This window comes from Cervus elaphus, chromosome 17 (assembly GCF_910594005.1).
Source record: "Cervus elaphus chromosome 17, mCerEla1.1, whole genome shotgun sequence".
NCBI lineage: Eukaryota > Metazoa > Chordata > Mammalia > Artiodactyla > Cervidae > Cervus > Cervus elaphus.
This window is the reverse complement of record NC_057831.1, coordinates 64263705-64284539: the sequence shown is the minus strand read 5'-3', so window position 1 is coordinate 64284539 and position 20835 is coordinate 64263705. Positions and strand designations below refer to the sequence as shown.

General features: G+C 39.5%; 1 protein-coding gene across 2 annotated transcripts in view; it reads right to left on the bottom strand.

Annotated features, from left to right (window-relative positions):
* Nucleotides 1–20835, bottom strand: part of GABRB1 (gamma-aminobutyric acid type A receptor subunit beta1) — a 410965-nt gene that overhangs the window by 88752 nt on the left and 301378 nt on the right. For both annotated transcript variants that reach the window (XM_043871401.1, XM_043871402.1), the window contains one exon: nucleotides 19065–19147. In XM_043871401.1, the coding sequence (XP_043727336.1) occupies nucleotides 19065–19147 (83 nt within the window). The remainder of the gene's footprint in view (nucleotides 1–19064; nucleotides 19148–20835) is intronic.

The window sequence follows — 20835 nt, the reverse complement described above, 5'->3', positions numbered from 1 at the left end:
GTCGTTGCTGTAGTCACACTTGTTCTTGAGTATTGGGAAGGAATACATCAAATCAGCTTCCCAAAACCAATGAGATAACTTTAATTTTCCATCCTTACTGGTAATTATGCTATCCTGAAGTTATTGAATGATCATGGTTAGGATTTCACACATGTGATTTATTAAAAGTTCAGTTCAGTCGCTCAGTCGTGTCTGACCATTTGCGACCCCATAAACTGAAGCACGCCAGGCCTCCCTGTCCATCACCAAATCCCAGAGTCAACCCAAACCCATGTCCATCGAGTTGGTGATGCCATCCAGCCATCTCATCCTCTGTTGTCCCCTTCTCCTCCTGCCCCCAACCCCTCCCAGCATCAGGGTCTTTTCCAATGAGTCAACTCTGCACATGAGGTGGCCAAAGTATTGGGGTTTCAGCTTCAGCATCAGTCCTTCCAATGAACACCCAGGACTGATCTCCTTGAGGATGGACTGGTTGGAGCTCCTTGCAGACAAAGCGACTCTCAAGAGTCTTCTCCAACACCACAGTTCAAAAGCATCAATTCTTCTGTGCTCAGCTTTCTTCGCAGTCCAACTCTCACATCCATACATGACCACTGGAAAAACCATAGCCTTGACTAGGCAGACCTTTGTTGGCAATGTAATGTCTCTGCTTTTTAATATGCTGTCTAGGTTGGTCACAGCTTTCCTTCCAAGGAGTAAGTGTCTTTTAGTTTCATGGCTGCAATCACCATCTGCAGTGATTTTGGAGCCCCAAAAAATAAAGCGTGCCACTGTTTCCACTGTTTCCCCATCTATTTGCCATGAAGTGATGGGACCAGATGCCATGATCTTAGTTTTCTGAATGTTGAGCTTTAAGCCAATTTTTTCACTCTCCTCTTTCACTTTCATCAAGAGGCTTTTTAGTTCCTCTTCACTTTCTGCCATAAGGGTGGTGGTGTCTGCATATCTGAGATTATTGCTATTTCTCCTGGCGATCTTGATTCCAGTTTGTGCTTCTTCCAGTCCAGCATTTCTCATGATGTTCTCTGCATATTATTAAAAGTGGACCCTGTTAATTCATTGCAATGAGGCAAGACAGGGCAATGGACAAGAACCAGGGGAAGACAGAAGCCCATGGTTGGTAATGGCTGAGTGTCTGTTGGCATTGAACAGATCTTTCAACACCTGTGCCTATGAAATGTAGATACACTCTGGTTTACTTTCCTTGTGCTGACATTATTGGATTTGCATAACTCCTGATCCACAAACAGCACGTGTATGTGTCTGCCTCTCTTCACATGCCTCTCCATCCCTCCACCCCATCTTTCTCTTCTTCAGCATACTTGTCACAGCATATCATACTCCTGCATTATATTTTATATCAGTGACTTTGTTTTGATTTTTTCTGCATCCTTCTATAATCTATTGTAAGGGACATCTGGAGAGAGACTTTGTTTTGCCTGGGATAGTTGATGAAAGTGTGTGGGTGAATAAACATTTGAATTATTAACCTAGTTTTTTTGATGTTCTGCTTGATTCCTCAAACATTTAGGTAAAGACTGTTAAACCATCAAAAAGACATTTTCGGAAAGTTTACCAGTGGTTGGGCCACCCCTTTATTCTCTTAAGGAAATGGAGACTCTGCCTATAGCTGTACGGGGGCCACAGTTTTTCAAAAGCAACAGATAATGGAGATTTCCTTCCTGAGAATTAGGGAGAGGAACTGTGGGCCAAATTCTTTGCCACATCACTTCCTTGTCTGTAAAGCAGGCTGATAAATCATCTGTATGGTGCTCCATAGTTCACACAAAAGAATGTTCAAAAATGTTTTGTTTAGCAATGAGGGGCACAGGAGTATGCTGAAATCAGTAGCTGTGTTTAAACTGCCAATGTCAGAGAGAGAGGTGCCCACAGAGTATTTTCAAGGGATCCCAACTTAACCTAAAAGGAATTGAGTCATTGGACTATGAATCTGACAAAAAATGCATTGGACTTTGATGCTAAGTTAGAATAGCAACAGAATGTTGCTGGTGAATGATACAGTTTCTATTAATAATCTAAAACTCCCGAGAATGGCATTCATGCATTTATACAAATGCTACTTTAGGAATGAGCCTTGGGGGACTATGATATAGTCTTCTCGCCATCCTGGAAGTATCAACAGTGTCAGGAATGGTATGTGAACAATAAACACTTGGATATGATGAAAGAATCAGAAACCTCTAAGAACCTAGAAAGAGACAGATAGAGCCAACAGGAGGGGACACACAGTTGTTCCTGGCACCCTGTCGTCAATCAGCTCAAGAGGAGAGGAGAAGAGAGCTTTGATTGGCTGGTGATGTACAAAATCAGCTTTTAAGGTGGAAACCAAGAGGTGGGAGAAAATGGTTGGAAATGATGAAGGGAAAGTGATGATGACTTTGACAACAGCAGTGATAACAGAGTGATGACAAATGTGACAAAACTGAAGAAAAGAGTATTTACAACTGGTACAAAAGTCGAGCAGTTCAGAATTCTCTGAGAGCAAATAGCTGACTGCTCTGTACTTTGATGATGGTTGTGACTACTCTTTATTGAGCAGTAAAACTATGCTAAGCCCTGTACCAAGCACTTTACATGAAAGGCCACGTTCTCTTCTCCTATCCTCCTTTACATCTACTGCATTTAGATTTTCACTCCCAGCCCTTCATGATGCCAAATGCAATAGTCCGTTCTCAGTTCTTAGTTAGCTTGTTTTATCATGTGTATTTGACTCTGATGATCACCTCTTTTTTTCTAGAATACTTTTTACTTTGATTCCTAAACACTCTTCTCTCTTAGGCTTCCTCCTGCCTCATTGATCACCCCTCTTAGCCTCCTTTAGTGATGTGATTCTCCAGCTTACTAGATGTGAACATGGACAAATTAGGTAATGCCGCTGTGATTTAGTTTCCTCATTGGTAAAATGGGTACAATAATAGTACCTAATGAAGGAGTCATGGTTGAGATTAAATGAATTATTATATGCAACGTATTTGTACATAGTAATTGCCATACCTGTGTTTCTATCATTTTTCTAAACTCTAAGTATTAATTTGGCCAAGGGTCAGCACTAGGATCTCTTCTCTAGCTACACTAATTACCTTGGTGATATCATCTAGATGCATGGCTTTAAATACATCTAGAAGCTCATGAATTATAAATTTACATTTCCAGATAGGACCTCTACCCTGAACTTTTAGTTCAGTTTTCAGTTCAACTTTCAGTTCCACGCTGAACTTCTCAGTTCAGTCAGTCAGTCATGTTCAACTCTTTGTGACCCCATAGACTGCAACACACCAGGCCTCCCTGTCCATCTCCAACTCCCAGAGCTTACTCAAACTCATGTCCATTGAGTCAGTGATGCCATCCAACCATCTCATCCTCTGTCGTCCCCTTCTCCTCCTGCCTTCAATCCTTCCCAGCATCAGGGTCTTTTCCAATGAGTCAGCTCTTCGCATCAGGTGGCCAAAGAATTGGAGTTTCAGCTTCAACATCAGTCCTTCCAATGAATATTCAGGACTGATTTCCTTCAGGACTGACTGGTTGGATCTCCTTGCAGTCCAAGGGACTACAGTCCAAGAGTCTTCTCCAACACCACAGTTTAAAAGCATCAGTTCTGTGGCGCTCAGCTTTCTTTATAGTCCAACTCTCACATCCATACAAGACCACTGGAAAAACCAAAGCTTCAACTAGACAGACTTTTGTTGGCAAAGTAATGTCTCTGCTTTTTAATATGCTGTCTAGGTTGGTCATAACTTTTCTCCCAAGGAGTAAACGTCTTTTAATTTTATGGCTGTAGTCACCATCTTCAGTGATTTTGGAGCCCAGAAAAATGAAGTCTGTCACTGTTTCCACTGTTATCCCATCTATTTGCCATGAAATGATGGGTCCAGATGCCATGATCTTAGTTTTCTGAATGTTGAGCTTTAAGCCAACATTTTCACTCTCCTCTTTCACTTTCATCAACAAAGTTTAGTTCTTCGCTTTCTGCCATAAGGGTGGTGTCATCTGCACATCTGAGGTTATTGATATTTCCCCCAGCAGTCTTGATTCTAGCTTGTGCTTCTTCCAGCCCAGCGTTTCTCATGATGTACTCTGCATATAAGTTAAATAAGCATGGTGACAATATACAACCTTCACATACTCCTTTCCCAATTTGGAACCAGTCTGTTGTTCCATGTCCAGTTCTAATGATTGCTTCCTGACCTGCATACAGATTTCTCAGGAGGCAGGTCAGGTGGTCTGGTACTCCCATCTCTTTAAGAATTTTCCACAGTTTGTTGTGGTCCACACAGTCAAAGGCTTTGGCATAGTCAATAAAGCAGAGATAGATGTTTTTCTGGAACTCTGTTGCTTTTTTGACGATCCAGTGGATGTTGGCAATTTGATCTCTGGTTCCTCTGCCTTTTCTAAACCCAGCTTGAACACCTGGAAGTTCACGGTTCATGTACTGTTGAAGCCTGGCGTGGAGAATTTTGAGCATTACTTTGCTAGCGTGTGAGATGAGTGCAATTGTGCGGTAGTTTGAGCATTCTTTGGCATTGCCTTTCTTTGGGATTGGAATGAAAACAGGTCTAATTTAACTATAGAAAACTCCCTGAAAAACAATGTATTATTTACAGAGTTGAAATGCTAATTTTTATTTATATAATGTATTACCTTATCACCTGAAAATAAAGTAAGTATAGTTTCCAGACATGAGGCAGGAGCCATTCTACAGAAGTCTGCCCTTGTAAAGTCACATGTGGAGAACCGTGTCCTTTCCTGTGTGCATGCATGTTAATGCTTGTCCGGCTCTTTGTGACCCCATGATCTGTAGCCCAGCAGGCTTCTCTGTCCATGGGGATCTCCAGGGAAGATTCTCCAAGGGAATCTTCCCAACCCAGGGATCAAACTCACATGTAATGCCATATAAAGATAATTTGCTTCAGAGAAGGAGACCAAGATATCTGGGAAGATAATTTTAGGGAGGCATAATAACCATTTCTGAATGTTTTAAATGCTATCATAAAAGAGAAATCTTATGTTTGGTGTTTTCCAGTGTGTTAGTCAGGATTCTCCAGAGAAAAGGAACCGATGGGATATATAGAGAAAACAAGATATATTTTAAGAATTGGCTCATATTATGATGGAAGCTGATAAGCCATAAATCTGCAGGATGAGTCTGCAAACAGAAGAGCTGATACAGTTCAGGTTTGAAGGCCAGTAGCCTTGAGACTCAGGAGAAGTGGATGCTTCAATCTGAGTCTGAAAGCAGGAAAGAACTGGCAGTCCCAATGCAAAGACAGACAGGCATGAGGAAGTCTCTCTTACTTGGTAGTGGGTCAGTGTTTTCCTTTTAATTCAGGCATTTGGCTGGCTGGGTGAGGCCCACCCACATTAGGGGGCAAGCTACTCAGAGTACCTACTTAAATGCTAATCTCATCCAAAATCACCCTCAGGAACACACAGAACAATGCCTGACCAATGTCAGGGCATCCTGTGGCCCAGCCAAGTTGACATGTAAAATGGATCATCATGCCCAGAGCGCTAGACTTGAACCCATTCAGTTCAAAGAGCACTTTTTAAGTGGCGACCACAAGCTACTCTGTATGCAAATGAGTAAGTTCTGGTAACACAGCAGCGACCAAGCTGACAGGTAACAGAAGTGTCCGGAAGGCAGATGTGGAGCTAAGAGAAATCCTACCCGATGAGCAGGAGGGCCTATTCACGGAAATAGTCCCTCCTTAAGAAAGATTTCCCCTCCTACAGGGACACTTCAAGTAATTGTAAATGGCCACCTACCAGTCTTAATGCAGAGGGCTGTTAATTATATAACCTTCAAGATCTCTTTCACCCCTAAAATCCAGAACTCTATGAGTTTCTTTAATTTACTAACATTACCAATAAATTACTTTATGTGCTTGCCCAAAGGACTGGTTATAAAGTGATTCTGATTTATCAAGGACATTGGACCAATAAAAAAGTTATGAATACATGAACATATACTCGCAAGAAAATATGCAATATAGGACAATTACAAGCAAAGCCTTTGAATCATTCTTACTTTATTGCTGCCTGCCAAATCATTAATTCTGATCTGAAATAACTTAAAAATAGCATCTACAACATGCTGCACACTTTCTATTCATGGATGCTAAACACCGAAAATAACAGAAGTAAATTGAACTTCATGAATGATTCATGGCTTCCCTTGCTTTATGTCCCCATTGTCAAGGAAATTAGCAGCATTGGATATCTCCTTAGATAAATTTGATTTTGCTATATTCAGTAGACTACTTAATGAAAATGAATATTTCACATTTATGTTCATAGAAATGTTAATGAATTTTAGTGCCCGTAGCTTTTTTGATCTGCAGAGTGGTGGGTGTAGGAAGAAGGGAATCTTTCCTGAATTAATTTATTCCCTTTTCCAGGCTGCTTTTCCGAAACTGTGGAAAAGCAGTCTTTCTGAAAACTCTCTGATCTTTAAAAGTTAGAAAATAAAAAGGGTGGGAAGTGGACTTCCTTTTATGAAAATTGGTTTCACAATCAACTTGTCTATAAAGTTAGCCTTATAGCTGTTCACTTCTACCTTATAGACCATTTATTTTCCTTGCATAGCTAAGTGGTTATGCAGATAGATGAAGAGATCTCAGATTTACAATTAGATTTCCATAAGTTTCTTCTTGATGCTCTGATGGATGACTATTTTGCTTCCAACTTCCTTAGAGGAAGTCAAAATACAGTGCATTGTTTTGTCTAAAGGCTTTAGGTATTAACCAAACATTTAAAGAGACAATTTTGAATGGAACTTTGATCTTCTAGAACTGAACACCCATGCTAAACCAAAGGCTTTGGTTCACTTAGGATCCAAACTTGATAATAATGACTGCTGATATTTACTGACTATACATTATGGATCAGGCACTTAACAGAAATTTCCTATAGAATATTCACCAAAACCCTATTGCTTTACTCCATTTTATAGAGAAGGAAATCAAAGGACCATGGTAGTTACTCGCCCAGGTCACAAAACTGCAGTGGTCCCAAAGGAATTTAAACTCAAGCAATCTGACTTGAACCTCTAAGATTTACCAGCTCCCCCCTCCCCCCCACCCCATAGTGTCCTCAGAACAGAAAAATGAAATAACAATTTTTGTGTTCTTCTTCTAACTTCCAAAATGTGGGAGTTGGGTGACTTGGGAATATGCTATATCTGAATGCAAAGCAGCCACCTGAGAACAAAGCAGGCTTTAATTGGTCCTTCCCCTCTCTACTGAATCAGTCTAAACTCAGTTCCTCGTGAGCATTTATTTTCTGAGATTTCTGCCAATGAAATGGAATGCTGATATATAATTTAAGAACAACTCTTATTTTACCAGGTCACTTCTACAATTGCAATAGATCATACAATAGATCCTCTCTCTTCCAAATGGCTACAGATACTCTTCCCAAAATCCTGTTGGGCTTGACTGACTACACTTCAGTGTCAATATCTACGTTTAAATCGCTTTATTCTTAAGATCAAAGATTTTATAAGGGAGGTTTTTTTAAAACTACTGCTACTAAGACCCCACCCCAGGCCAATAACATCAGAATTTATAGAAGGTAAGCCCTTCTGCCAGCACTTTTTAAACTCCCCAGGTGATTTTAATTTTAATTTTCCCCAAGTATAACAGTCACTGCTTTAAAGCTGTCATGCTTTACATATTTGCTTTTCTCTTTTTCTTTCACCATCGCTTCTAGTAGACCCAGTCTAAATGTGAGACAGAATGGAAACATAGAAATGAAAGAAGAAAGTACAGCAAAGAACAGAAAATAGCACAATTTCTTTCAAAGAAAAAAAATCACTGAAATGATCAAAGGAAACAATTTAAACTTTTCTTTCCTTTATTCCCTCAGGCATAAGGCTCCAATATTTTTCTTTCAAAGTATGTGCCTTAAAATAAATAGGTAGACCAGTAGACCGTGCCTTTCACTGGAATTAAGTGCTTCCATCAGATTTTCAAATCCATGTAATAATAAGCTATTGCAAGACGCTACTCTATTTTAAAAGCCCTGATATATATATGCCACAGGTTGATACGAATGCAATCACTGAAACTTTAATTTGTATTATGATGCTGTGGTAAATGGAATTGTCTACTTGGGAAAGAGATGCATGGGCATCAGCTGTTTTCATAACATTATCAATCATGTCAAAAGATAAGCTACAACACTTCACAATTTACTCTTGAATGAATACACAGCAACAGGTTATACAGAAATAGTTTTAGTTTTGTCCTTTATTTTATCCTTTTAATCAGGTGAAAGGTTTTTTAAAATTCTGTAGTGCTTTAAAATTTTCAAAAGTTTCACATACATGATTTCAGGTAACCTCATGGTAACCCTCCTTGCCTCCCCCCTACATTGCCCCTCTTCCTGTCCTCTCCCACTGGTGGCCGCTAGTTTGTTCTCCGTATCTGTGTGGCTGCTTCTTTTTTGAATTATTCACTAGTTTGTTGTATTTTTTTAGATTTTACATGATAAGCAATATCATATGGTGATTTTTACAGGAACGGTTTTAACAAACCAAAATTGAGCAAGGTCTATTTCTTTCAAACTTAAAAAATGAAATAACAAGTTTGGTGTTCATCTTGCTCTCCCACACCCCGTCTCACAGGCGCTGGCTGTCCTCATTTGATTGTGTGAACAAGCGCATTTGTCACAGAGCGCTAACTACATGACTGCATTGATTCCAAATAGTCTGTATTCCCAAGTACTGAGAGTATGTAAACCTACAGTTCAGACAAGCAATCTCACTGAGTGGAGCCAAAAGGCTGCCTGCTCTTACCTTAAAAACTATCAGAGTGGAAACCCATCTGTTGTCTGATATGCTCCCTGAGGTACTTGTCAAATGGCCATGCCTTTACAGGGATCTTGTTAAGATGCATTCTGGTTTAATGAGCTTGGGCTGAGGCCTGAGGGTCTGCATTTCTAACATGTTCCCAGGTAATGCTAGAGCTACTGGCCTATGGACCACACTTTGAGCAGTAGGAATCTGCAGTAAATTAAAAAAAAAAAGATGTGGTGCATATATACAATGGAATATTACAGTCATAAAAAGGAATGAAATTGTGCCATTTGCAAAGACATAAATGGACCTAGAGACTGTCATACAGTGAAATAAGTCAGAAAGTGAAAAACAAATATCATATAATATTGCTTATATGTGAGATCTGGAGAAAGGGTACACATGAACTTATTTGAAAAGCAGAAACAGAGATATCAGTATAGAGAGCAAACTATGGATACCCAGAGAGGCAGGGGAGGTGGACTAATCGGGAAATTGGGAGTGACATATATACACATCGCGTGTGTGCTAAGTCATTTCAATCGTGTCCGGCTCTTTTCGACCCTATGGACTGTAGCCCTCCAAGCTCCTCTGTCCATGGGATTCTCCAGGCAAGAATACTGGAGTGGGTTGCCATGCCCTCCTTCAGGGGATCTTCCTGACCCAGGGATTGAACCCGAGTCTCTGGCATCTCCTGCATTGGCAGGGGGGGTTCTTCACCACTAGTGCCACCTGGGAAGGCCTATATACACACTGCTACGTATAAAATGGGCTTCCCAGGCAGCTCATTGATAAAGAATCCTCCTGCCAATGCAGGAGACAGGTTCAATTCCTGGGTCGAGAAGATCCCCTGGAGAAGGAAATGGCAACCCAGTGTAGTATCCTTACCTGGGAAATCCCATGGACAGAGGAGCATCACAGGTTACAGTCCATGGGGAAACAAAAGAGTCAGAAACAACTCAGAGGGGAAACAGCATCTGTAACATGTTCAACTGATGAAAACCCACTGCCTGGCGTAGGGCTCTGTACTCGGTGCCCTGTGACGATCTAATCGGAAGGGGACTCAAGAAAGAGGAGAGGCATGTGTATTGCTTCGCTGTGTGGCAGAGATTAACACAATGTTAGAGCGACCGTATGCCCATAAAAATTAATAAAACAAAAGAGAAAGACAAACCGCCCTGTCTCAGCTGTTTTCCTCCTCAGTCCTCTTTCCCAGTCCGTTTGCTGAAATTTGCTGAAGTTTAAATAGTTAGCCCTTGTGACAGCGGTCGCTCGGCACTTAGCTCGGAGCTTTAAGCTTCCAGTTACCTGAGGGAAAGTCACCTCCGACGACCTGGACAATTCCCAGACACTGGGGTCTGAGCAGCTGAGCTGCTGGTAGTCGCCCTGGGCATGTGACATTCCTGGCTGACTCTTTAATACACGGAAGATCCCCAGATGTAACAGGTCATTAGTACGTTTAAGCCCACATTAAAAATAAAATTTGTTGAAGATTTTTTTTCACTTAGGATTTAATTTTAATGAAGGAAAAAATGATGAAAACTATTCTATTTGATTTTCATTTCTGCAAACTAGAGGTTTTTATGGAAGGAGCATATAGTTACGCCTTCACTATCTAGAGATCTGAGATTTAACCAGTCATTCTGAGGAACCCAAGTTTGCTAGACTTTATTTTAGTTATTTTGATGCAAACTTTTCCCAGTAGAGAGTTCTAAAGTCATTTATTCTTTTCTGATGATTCGGGGTCATAACTGATTATCTTTTATGATGTGCTGAAGCTCTAACTTCATTTCAGGAAAAAGGAGGTATAAGGACTTGCAGTTTGATCCTCACCATGACCTTAATTTAAGACCTACCTTTTTGTGTCTTCCTTGATGGTGTGATGAGGGCACCTTTCTACATAATTAGTGTCAATAAAAAAAGTACATCTTTAGTCAATTAGGCATATTTTTACAGCTCAAAAAGGTGTTTTCCTTGCAGAGTTCTCATTTTAGGTAACACAGCCTCTTCATTAGGGATCAGTAATAGCTCTTTGTGAATCATTCATTTCAAAGTCTCAGCCATTATCTAGGTCCTCAGTGTCACCCCTTCACCACTTCCTTCATCCTGACGGCCACGGTGATGCGTTCTGAGGTCATCTGCACTCACGCACTGTCCACTTACCGAGTTACACAGGTTTGTTTACGTTTAATACCCTATTCTCACTGGTGCTGCCATGATTTTTTCTCTTCCTCTTTGAGTTTTTACATGCTCTATATGCCAGAACAGTACATTGGTTTTAGAGGGAAGGTACTTTGCATAATTGTCATCTGACTGTAGAGGGGAAGTTTTAGGAAGTGTCTTCCCAAAGAAATGTAAAATAATACTCTCCCAATTGTCCTACTGATTATTTACTTCAAAACTGTGACAGCGCAGTCAGAGGGCCAAGCCCGAGTTTGGTAAATTTTCAGTTTCCTAACCAGCGTGTAGGGTTATAATAAAACTAAATTTTCTTCCTAGGTCACATGAAGTTTAGGAAGAAGTATCCTTCTGCTACTGTGATACCTGGTCATAGTTACTCTTCTTTTTTTTTTTTTTTGTAATTATTTTATTATTATTTTTTCCATTTATTTTTATTAGTTGGAAGCTAATTACTTTACCATATTGTAGTGGTTTTTGCCATACATTGACATGAATCAGCCATGGATTTACAACTGTTCCCCATCCAGATCCCCCCTCCCGCCTCCCTCCCCACCCCATCCCTCTGGGTCTTCCCAGTGCACCAGCCCTGAGCACTTGTCTCATGCATCCAACCCGGGCTGGTGATCTGTTTCACCCTTGATAGTATATTTGTTTCAATGCTGTTCTCTCAGAACATCCCACCCTCGCCTTCTCCCATTTGAAGTGAATCTTATGCATATACACTATTTAAAATTTCATATTTTGTTCCACTTGGGGCTGAACTATAATAATAATCAAAGGATAATAATAACTGAATACTATAATGATTGCTACTACTACTACTAAGACTAGAAGTGCTAGGATATAAAGCAAAAGAGTGCTGAGACACGATGTCTCAGATACCACATGCACTTGCCAAAATTTAGACCATGAAGAAAGCAGCCCACCTGGGCCAGGGTGAGCAGTATGTTGAGTACACTGGGGGCGTGAATGCACACAGAAGGTTAAACATGACGAAGACGACACGGAACACCAGCTCTGAGACTTACACATCAGCCCCAAAGAATTCACATGAGTAGCATCTTTTTTGTGGAATGTTCTTTCTTAGACAGCAAAGATCTACCCTTATAAGTGAATGATCTTCTCTGAATCAAAATTCTAAGAAAATGGGAGCATGGACTTGCCATCCACTGAATTGAGGACGGCATCAGGTAAAGCCAGGAAAAGTTTTTAGACATTTTAAATAGACTTCTAGGTGGAAATAATCAAGTTTACAATTGAAAGTCTCAGTCTAAAGTTCAGGGGAAAAACCAAAGGAGAAAAGGAAAGATATACCCATTTGAATGCAGAGTTCCAAAGAATAGCAAGGAGAGACAAGAAAGCCTTCCCCAGTGATCAGTGCAAAGAAATAGAGGAAAACAATAGAATGCAAAAGACTAGAGATCTCTTCAAGAAAATTTGAGATGCCAAGGGAACATTTCATGCAAAGATGGGCACAATAAAGGACCTATTATCTTAACAGAGATAGACCATTCTTTCAAGTAGTTTTGAGAAAAAGGAAGTAGGAGATTGGGAAAAGCTTAAGGGGAGCGGGGAAGGTGGAGTAGCATGTTTTGTGTTTTCAGCTTGTGTTTTAAGCTGAACAAAGAGGTGGCAGACAGGGTGAGATGAGGATCTGAAGCGTCAGGGGTGGCGGTGTGTATTAACTGGGGAAAGTCACCTACCAGAGAAGGAAGGAAGAAATTAAAGTCCCGAGCACAGGGGCCAGGATCCGTCCATAAAAGAAAGAGGAATACCTCTTCCTCTTAAATACAGGGGCCTAACTTAGAATGGTGAGGTTATATATAAGGACATTTAGAGAAAGGGGTGAGTCTGCTGAGAGATTTCAGACCCGAAACGGCTTCTATTTGGGGTGGGAGGGCAGGTAGTGAGAGTTGGCACCATCTGCTGACAGAGGGTAGGGTTAGGACTGATTTTCTTCAACAGTTGTTGCCAGAAATACATTGCAAAGACTGTTCTCCCGAAGCCTTTCTATATTTCCATCTGGCTTCAAACCTTCATGTGCTAGCTTTATTGATTTCAAATTCCAAATCCTCCTAATACTAAATTCTTCTATTTTCTCCATGTGCCATTAACTCATTTTGTAGCATCCCAAGGCTATGAAGCATCCCAGGGCTATGAGCTCATTAATGTGCTCCAAGTTCAAATAAAATTTAAATTTAACAAGGCTTTATGGCTTTCCTAATTTTACTCAATTAGATGACATTAAAGAAAAACAAAACATCTTTAATTTGTCTCAAAGGACCTAACCAAGGAAAACATTTCCTCATCTTTGTGATTGTAATGGAAGAAAATACGAGCTAGTAAATGTTGTAAGGTAGGTAAAATTTCTACTCTATTGGTAATAAAAGTATGATTAATTCAGTCTTACATTGGTGAAATGTCTTTTTTATCATTCATGTTCCCCAACTGACACTAGACCCTTTCATTTGTTATCACTTTAAAGCTCAGTCAGGACTACAAGACCATAAACTAGAGAATACAAGATCGACAGCTAGGTTATTTGTCTCTTTGTCCTAAAGTCTGGGCTTCTTCTGGCTTAGGCCCCTGAAATATCAGAAGAAAGTAGCATTTTTGTTGCTCAGTTGCTAAGTCGTGTATGACTTTTTGCAACCCCATGGACTCCAGCACATCAGGTTTCCCTGCCCTTCACTATCTCCTGGAGATTGCTCAAATTAATGTACATGAGATGATAACCACCCACTTCTCTTACCCCCAATCTTTCCCAGCACCAGGGTCTTTTCCATTGAGTCAACTCTGCGCGTCAGGTGGCCAAAGTTGGAGCTTCAGCTTCACCATCAGTCCTTCCAGTGAATATTCAGGGTTGATTTCCTTTAGGATTGGCTGGTGTGATCTTGCAGTCCAAGGGACTCTCAAGAGTCTTCTCTAGCACCACAGCTCGAAAGCATCAATTCTTGGTGCTCAGCTTTCTTTTTAGTCCAACTCTCACATCCGTACATGACTACTGGAAAAACCATAGCTTTGACTATTTGAACCTTTGTTGGCAAAGTGATATCTCTGATTTTTAATATGCTGTCTAGATTTGTCATAGCTTTTCTTCCAAGGAGTAAGCAGTATCTTTTAATTTCACGACTGCAGTCACCATCTGCAGTGATTTATTTTGGCAAGTAGAAGCTTCAAACTGAATGGTTTATCTGTGTTAGTAGTCTTGATCACACCTTTTGTAATGCAGTGAGTGAATGAATAAATGGAACACATTGGGAAGTGAAGAAAACTAAAGATAACAGAAAATGATTTGTCAAAGAAGCTAACATAAAATAAGTAGATTTTAATATTCAAGGAAAGATATTTAGGGACCAATAACAAGTATCCCAATTTTCTAGCAGTAGACTTAATAAGCAAAACAAATCACTTGCGACTTCTAAGAAGGAATTATTAATTCTTTACTTAGCTTCATGATGCACTAATCCATATGAAAAATTAAGTACAAGAGGCCACATAAAGTATGATGAGCTGAACCTCCACTTAAGGTATTGATATATCCAGTAAAGATACTGAAATTCACACTCATTATACCCTCAACTTCACATGAAGACATTAAGTTGTTAAAAAAAAAAAAAAAAAGAAACAGTAAAGAAGCCTAACAAACCATCAGGAAAAATAAACAGTGAAGCAACAATGCCTCCATTTAACATTCACCTATTATCTTAATGAGTAATCTATTTTTCCTATAAGTCACTACATAAAAACTTGTCCCTCTGATTTTTCCCACATATCAGTCAAAGGAGACATGAATAATGTATTGGATATCTAAGAATATAAGGAATCATTATCATTGATACTAATTAATGACTTAAGTAAACACAATGTTACTTTTTAAAAAAATGAATAAAGTTCTGTTATGGTCTTCATAAAATGACAATTCAGGGAGATCTGTTTCAATAAATAATGCAGCACCTATTTCTTCCTGAAGAGGTGAAAACCAGATGTTAGATTCAGCATCTATTAACACTCAGTGTACATTGACTACATGCTGACGGCGGGAACAAGAGCGGCTCATTTGGACTCTGTATTATTGCCACTTGGTACCTTGTCGCTGGGAGTTATTCCTCTTAAGATCTCTTTATATTGGTTTATCTATTGCTAAGAAGAGATACATTTCAAGGAAAGTATCGGAGCTAAGCAATGTTGTCATTTGAGGCTTTTAGTTTTTTGGGGGGATAACACCAATGGAATCAGGAGCACTTGGTTTCCTGAATCCACAGACTATGCTTTCTCCACAGTTGCAATCACTTGACCCTTGACCAAAGAGCTAAATTCTGTTTCAGCTTCTGGAATTGACTTTAACTTTTATTAGGTAATTTTGACCCGTCTTTGGTTGATTTAGCACCCTCAATCTAACTGAGAGTGGTTCTGACTGGTGCTATACTTCTAATCATTGATGTTCTGCTTCCTTGCTCAGCTGTTAATTGCAGGATTCTATCATAGAGAATAGATTACCTGGGTTTGAATTTCCATTTCACCACTATTCTTGCCTTATGGCCCTGGGGAAGTTATCTGACATCTCTCAAACTCACATTATCTCTCAAATGTTGTTAGAGATAGACCTTTATTCATTAAGATAATAGGTCTATCTTCTGCCATGGAGGTGTTGGATTAACACCTAGCTTTTGCCTGGCAAACAGAATGCAGTTCCCTGTTTTTTGCCCTTTCTCCCAAGTTCCTGACTCCATAGATCCCCTCATGACACAAATTCTTACTGACTGAATTACTTCTTTGCTTTAGGTAAACATCTTCAGCGACTAGAGTTCTATGACCTGCTGTTGGATCACTTTATGATGGGCGCAGTCTGCCCACACGGTCCTTGGATCACTTTATGATGGGCGCACTCTGCCCACACGGTCCTATGTGTGTATATTTACTTTTACTGAAGTACAATTGATTCACAATGCTGACTTCACTTCTGCTGTAGAGCAAAGTGAACCAGTTATACACATACACGTGTCTGCTCTTTTTTTAAGATTCCGTCTCCATAAAGGTCATCACAGAGCACTGAGCAGGGCTCCTCGAGCTGTCCAGCAGGTCCTTACTAGTTATCTATTTTACATACAGTGGTCTGTATCTGTCAATCCCAGCCTCTCAATTTATCCCTAACCCTCTTTTGCCCTTGGTAAGCTTAAGCTTTTCATTTTTTTAACATCTGTGACTCTATTTCTGTTTTTTTTTCTATTTTTTAATTTAAATATTAAAAATGTGTTTACAAAGTTGTGTTGGTTTCTGCCATCATGCCTGCTAAGTCGCTTCAGTCGTATCCGACTCTTTGCGACTGTATAGACTGTAGTCCACCAGGCTTCTCTGTCCATGGGATTCTCCAGGTGAGAATACTGGAGTGGGTTACCATGCCCTCCCCCAGAGGATCTTCCCCAAGGACTGAACCTGCCTCTTGCGTCTCCTGCATTGGCAGAGGGTTCTTTGCCACTAGCGCCACCTGGGAAGCCGGGTTTCTGCCATACAGCAATGCAAACGAGCCACAGTTATATACACCTGCCCACCCTCCCTCGCCTCCGGCCCCTTCCCACGCCCCATCCCTCCACATCATCACCAGCACTAGACTGGGCTCCCTGTGCTACGCGGCAGCTTCTCACAAGCTACCCGTCTTACGCCTGACAGTGTGTGTATGCTGATGCCACTTTCTCCACTGGTCCCACTCTCTCCCTCCCCACCGTGTCCGTAAGTCCGTTCTCTACACCTGCATCTCCATTCCTTCCCTGTAAATAGGTCCATCAATACTAATTTTTTTAGATTTCACACATATGTGTTAGTATCCATATTTGTTTTTCTTTTTCTGACTTACTTCACTCTTTATAACAGGCTCTAGCTTCATCCACCTCACTAGAACTGACTCAAATTCTTTCTTTTTATGGTTGAGTGTATATGTATATAATTCCATTGTATATATCTACTACACCTTCTTTATCCATTCATCTGTCAAGAGACATCTAGGTTGCTTACATGTCCTGGCTATTTTAAATAGTGTTGCTATGAACATTGGGGTACATGTGTCTTTTTTGATTATGGTTTTCTCAGGTATATATGCCCAATAGTGGGGTTGCTGGGTCATATGGTAGATTATTCTGAGTTTTTTAAGGAATCTTCATACTGTTCTCCAAATGGCTGTATCACTTCACATTCCCACCAACAGTGTAGGAGGGTTCCCTTTTATCTACATCTTCTCTAGCATTTATTGTTTGTAGATCTTTTTGATGATGGTAATTCTGTACAATCCTATATATTAACCGATTTTTGGGTCCCAGTTACCATGCCTCATCCATCTACCCAGACAACTGATTGCATCTTACTGAGTTTCCTCAATGATTATCATATGCCTGGGTCACTACTTATTGCCTGACATCATATCTTACGATAACTTTGGACTCTCTGATTGTTTGGGCCTCCCCAATCCTTGCCACACAAAAGTTATGGTTAATTCTGCTTCATTTATAGTTTTGGTTTGGCTTGTTGTATGATATGATAAATGGTCCTAAAATCAATCTATTTTCTAAATAGGAATAAAGGACATTGCCTACTTAAAGAAAAATGTAAACTTTTAATAATAGAAAGACTCAATATGCATTATAAAATAAACTTTTTTTTGGAGAGAATGTTGATAACTTTAGCACTTGCAATTTATCCACAGAATCAATTCCAGTACTTGTCAAAATTCTTTGCTTCTTTAAGTGCATGCTGTAAACATAAGATGTTAGAATTTTAACATATTGCCATATCCTAATGTGGTCCAGCAGAAGCAAAGGTAAAAAAATCACCATCAGTGGAAGGAGACTGAGGGTAAAAGGCTACCTATATAAATGAGCATATTTCTCTTTCCATGTCAGTTCCAAGAACTAACGAGTTACTTGCTTAGCGAAAGTTCTGTCTTATTTGTAAAACATTATTAGCCAATAACAAATGACTGGGTTTATATTTCGTTCCTATAGTTTGAATTTGCTTGTCATTGTCATTTAAACCAAAAGTCACTATTAATACTTTCATATATTAATACCTTTCAACCAACATATTTATATATTTAAAAATTAGAATATTAATTAAAGAATAGCTGATGAATGTTATTCATTCCAGATTCTAGGGGTAATAGATCAATGTTTACATCTGAATCTATATCTACATAAACATTCTTTATCTAGTTATATGTTTGTATTCAGTAAAACTAGAAAATGAATGTAATTACTCAATAGTCAGACAATGGGGAATACAATTATTGTTCAATAATACTAGAGGATCACCTGGAATTTTCCCATTTTTCTTTACCATTTTGAAGTTTAGATTTGGAAAGCATTTTAAATGATCTAAATAAATATCTGTCTATTCTTACATTACATTAAGTGGTATTACAGTGCTCTGAATTACCTACTGCACTTTCTCTGCCCTTGAAAACCAGGAAATGGCCTTGGCCGTGTATTCACAACAAATGGGATCAAATGTCTGCATGTTGATGACTGAGAAACAATGAAACAAAGATAATCAATCAGATTAAATCTTAGTGACTAAAATATTCTAATTGTTAACCAATGAAAAACAGCCCAAGAGGACAAACCTAAACTACAAGCCACAAGATGAGAAATGGACAATACCATTTATCATCTCATTCTTCCATGAAGAAAGACTTTACCATAGTGTTTTTCTAGACAACAATTTACAGTCCTTCAGGCAGACAGACTATAGAACCAAAGACAATCTCACAAAGTCTTTTCAAACTAAATATTTCCCCTCTCTTAATGTAGCTTGGGTATTGGAAGGTCTTGGAAGAAACTTGATTCTGAGAAGGAGAAAGCATGAATTTATAAATTGTCCAGCTAAAAGGAGTGGACTTTCCTTAATGATTCAAAAAGATAACTGCCAATATAGAGGAAAATGTTACTAGACTGTGAACCCTCTGAAAAGTTGGCAGGCAGCTGAAAATGTCACGGTGCCAATTACTCAGTACAAGGTTGCGCTTAATTAGGTCAAGCAAACATCCCTCTTTTTTGTCCCACTGTCCAAGTCAACTCACAACTTTCAATCTCCAGGGTGCAGTTTTGTTCATCCAGAGGATATCTTCGTAGATCCATCATACACGCAGCTGTGGTTGTGATCCTGTCAGGGTGAGAGAGAGAAAAGAACGTTGTAAAGATGGTGACTCTCATTTCCAGGCTTTCTAACCCTGAGTCATGTCTCCTAGATGGCATCAACACTCTGATTAAAAATTTTAAAAGACGGCAATGCTACTTTCTTAATTTGTTCCACCCTCTCCCTCCCATTCTGTGTCCAAAAGTCCATTCTCTAAATCTGCATCTCCATTCATTCCCTGGGATAGGTTCATCAGTACCATTTTTCTAGATTTCATATATATGCTAGTAGAAGTTTCCATATAACTCAGGAAGCCCAGCCTGGTGATTTGTCACAACCTAGAGGGGTGGGATGAGGATGGGGTGGGAGGGAGGCTCAACAGGCAGGAGATCTCTCTCTCTCTCTCTCTGTGTATATATATATATAGTTATGACTGATTTGTGTTGTTGTATGGCAGAAACCAACACAGCATTGTAAAGCAATTATCCTCCAATTAAAAATTAAAAAAAGAAATGTAGTAAAATGACCTGAAAAAATAAAAGTAAATAAAAGATAAAAGTTGAAGACAGGCAGATTGAATTTGAGTCTTTCTTTGCTGCTCACTAGCCATGTGAGGTTGGGCTAGTTAATATATCTCCAGGAGCCTCAGTCCACCCATCAATAAAAAAACCTACTGCATAGAATGTCTGTGAGGATTAAAAGAGATAGTGGGTACGAAGCTCTTAACCTAGTGCTTCATACTTAGTAAGTGCCCCATGAAGGATGGCCGTTATCATAGCTATAAATTATCCCACAGCCCTTCCTATTTTCACTAGCAACCTAGCAATGTCTTTGTCAATATCTGCAGCAAGGCTGGCTTTACAAGGAGGAGAACATCTATCTATGTTATGCATCAAAGCCTACCTCCCTCTCCTGCTACAACCTAATGATAAAACAGCAAAAGCAACAAAAACAACAAAATTTGTCCTTCATAACTTTTAAGGCCTCGCACTCCCCGCTATTAGAGAGATTTGTTAGATTCGTCTCCGAGTCCCTGGCCCACAGCATATAGCCAGTAAAGAAATACTATCCTAGTGCTTACACCCTACTTACCAACTACAGTTTGGCTTATGTATTTATGCAAACCCAGGGATCCTGACTCGAGATATCCTACCTGGGCTTCCACGATCCCTTCATTTTCTTATCGCCGGGCTGGTTTCGTGGACTTGCTGAGTGTTTGAGAGGAACTTAAATCTTATGGCTAGTCCATTCACACAAACATTTGATATTGCTTTGGGATTGACAAGATACTTTTCTTAAAAAAGTAAATTATCTTGTCCTCTTTCACAAAATAATGTGTAATAATAACTTTTTTTAAATTAAAAATTCAAATTTAATAATAAGCTTCCTTTGTACCTTAAGGCCCAGGAGCTACAGCATTGGAAACTTCCCAAATATAAATAGAAATCCAACTATATCTTCTTGTGGGGGAACTTTTTTGTTGGAAGACTACTGCACACCCTTTTCTGAACCTAGTTTGTTTTCATTGATGACGGATTTTGGATTTGGTTCTATATTAGTAAATAATAAGCCATTTGTGAAAAATTCACTACAATGTATTGAGTTGTATGGAAATACCATCATTTATTTTCCTCATCACCCTCTAGTGGGTATTTATGTTATTTAATATTATTTACTTTTATAAATAAAGATGCTCTGAATATACTGGTATACTC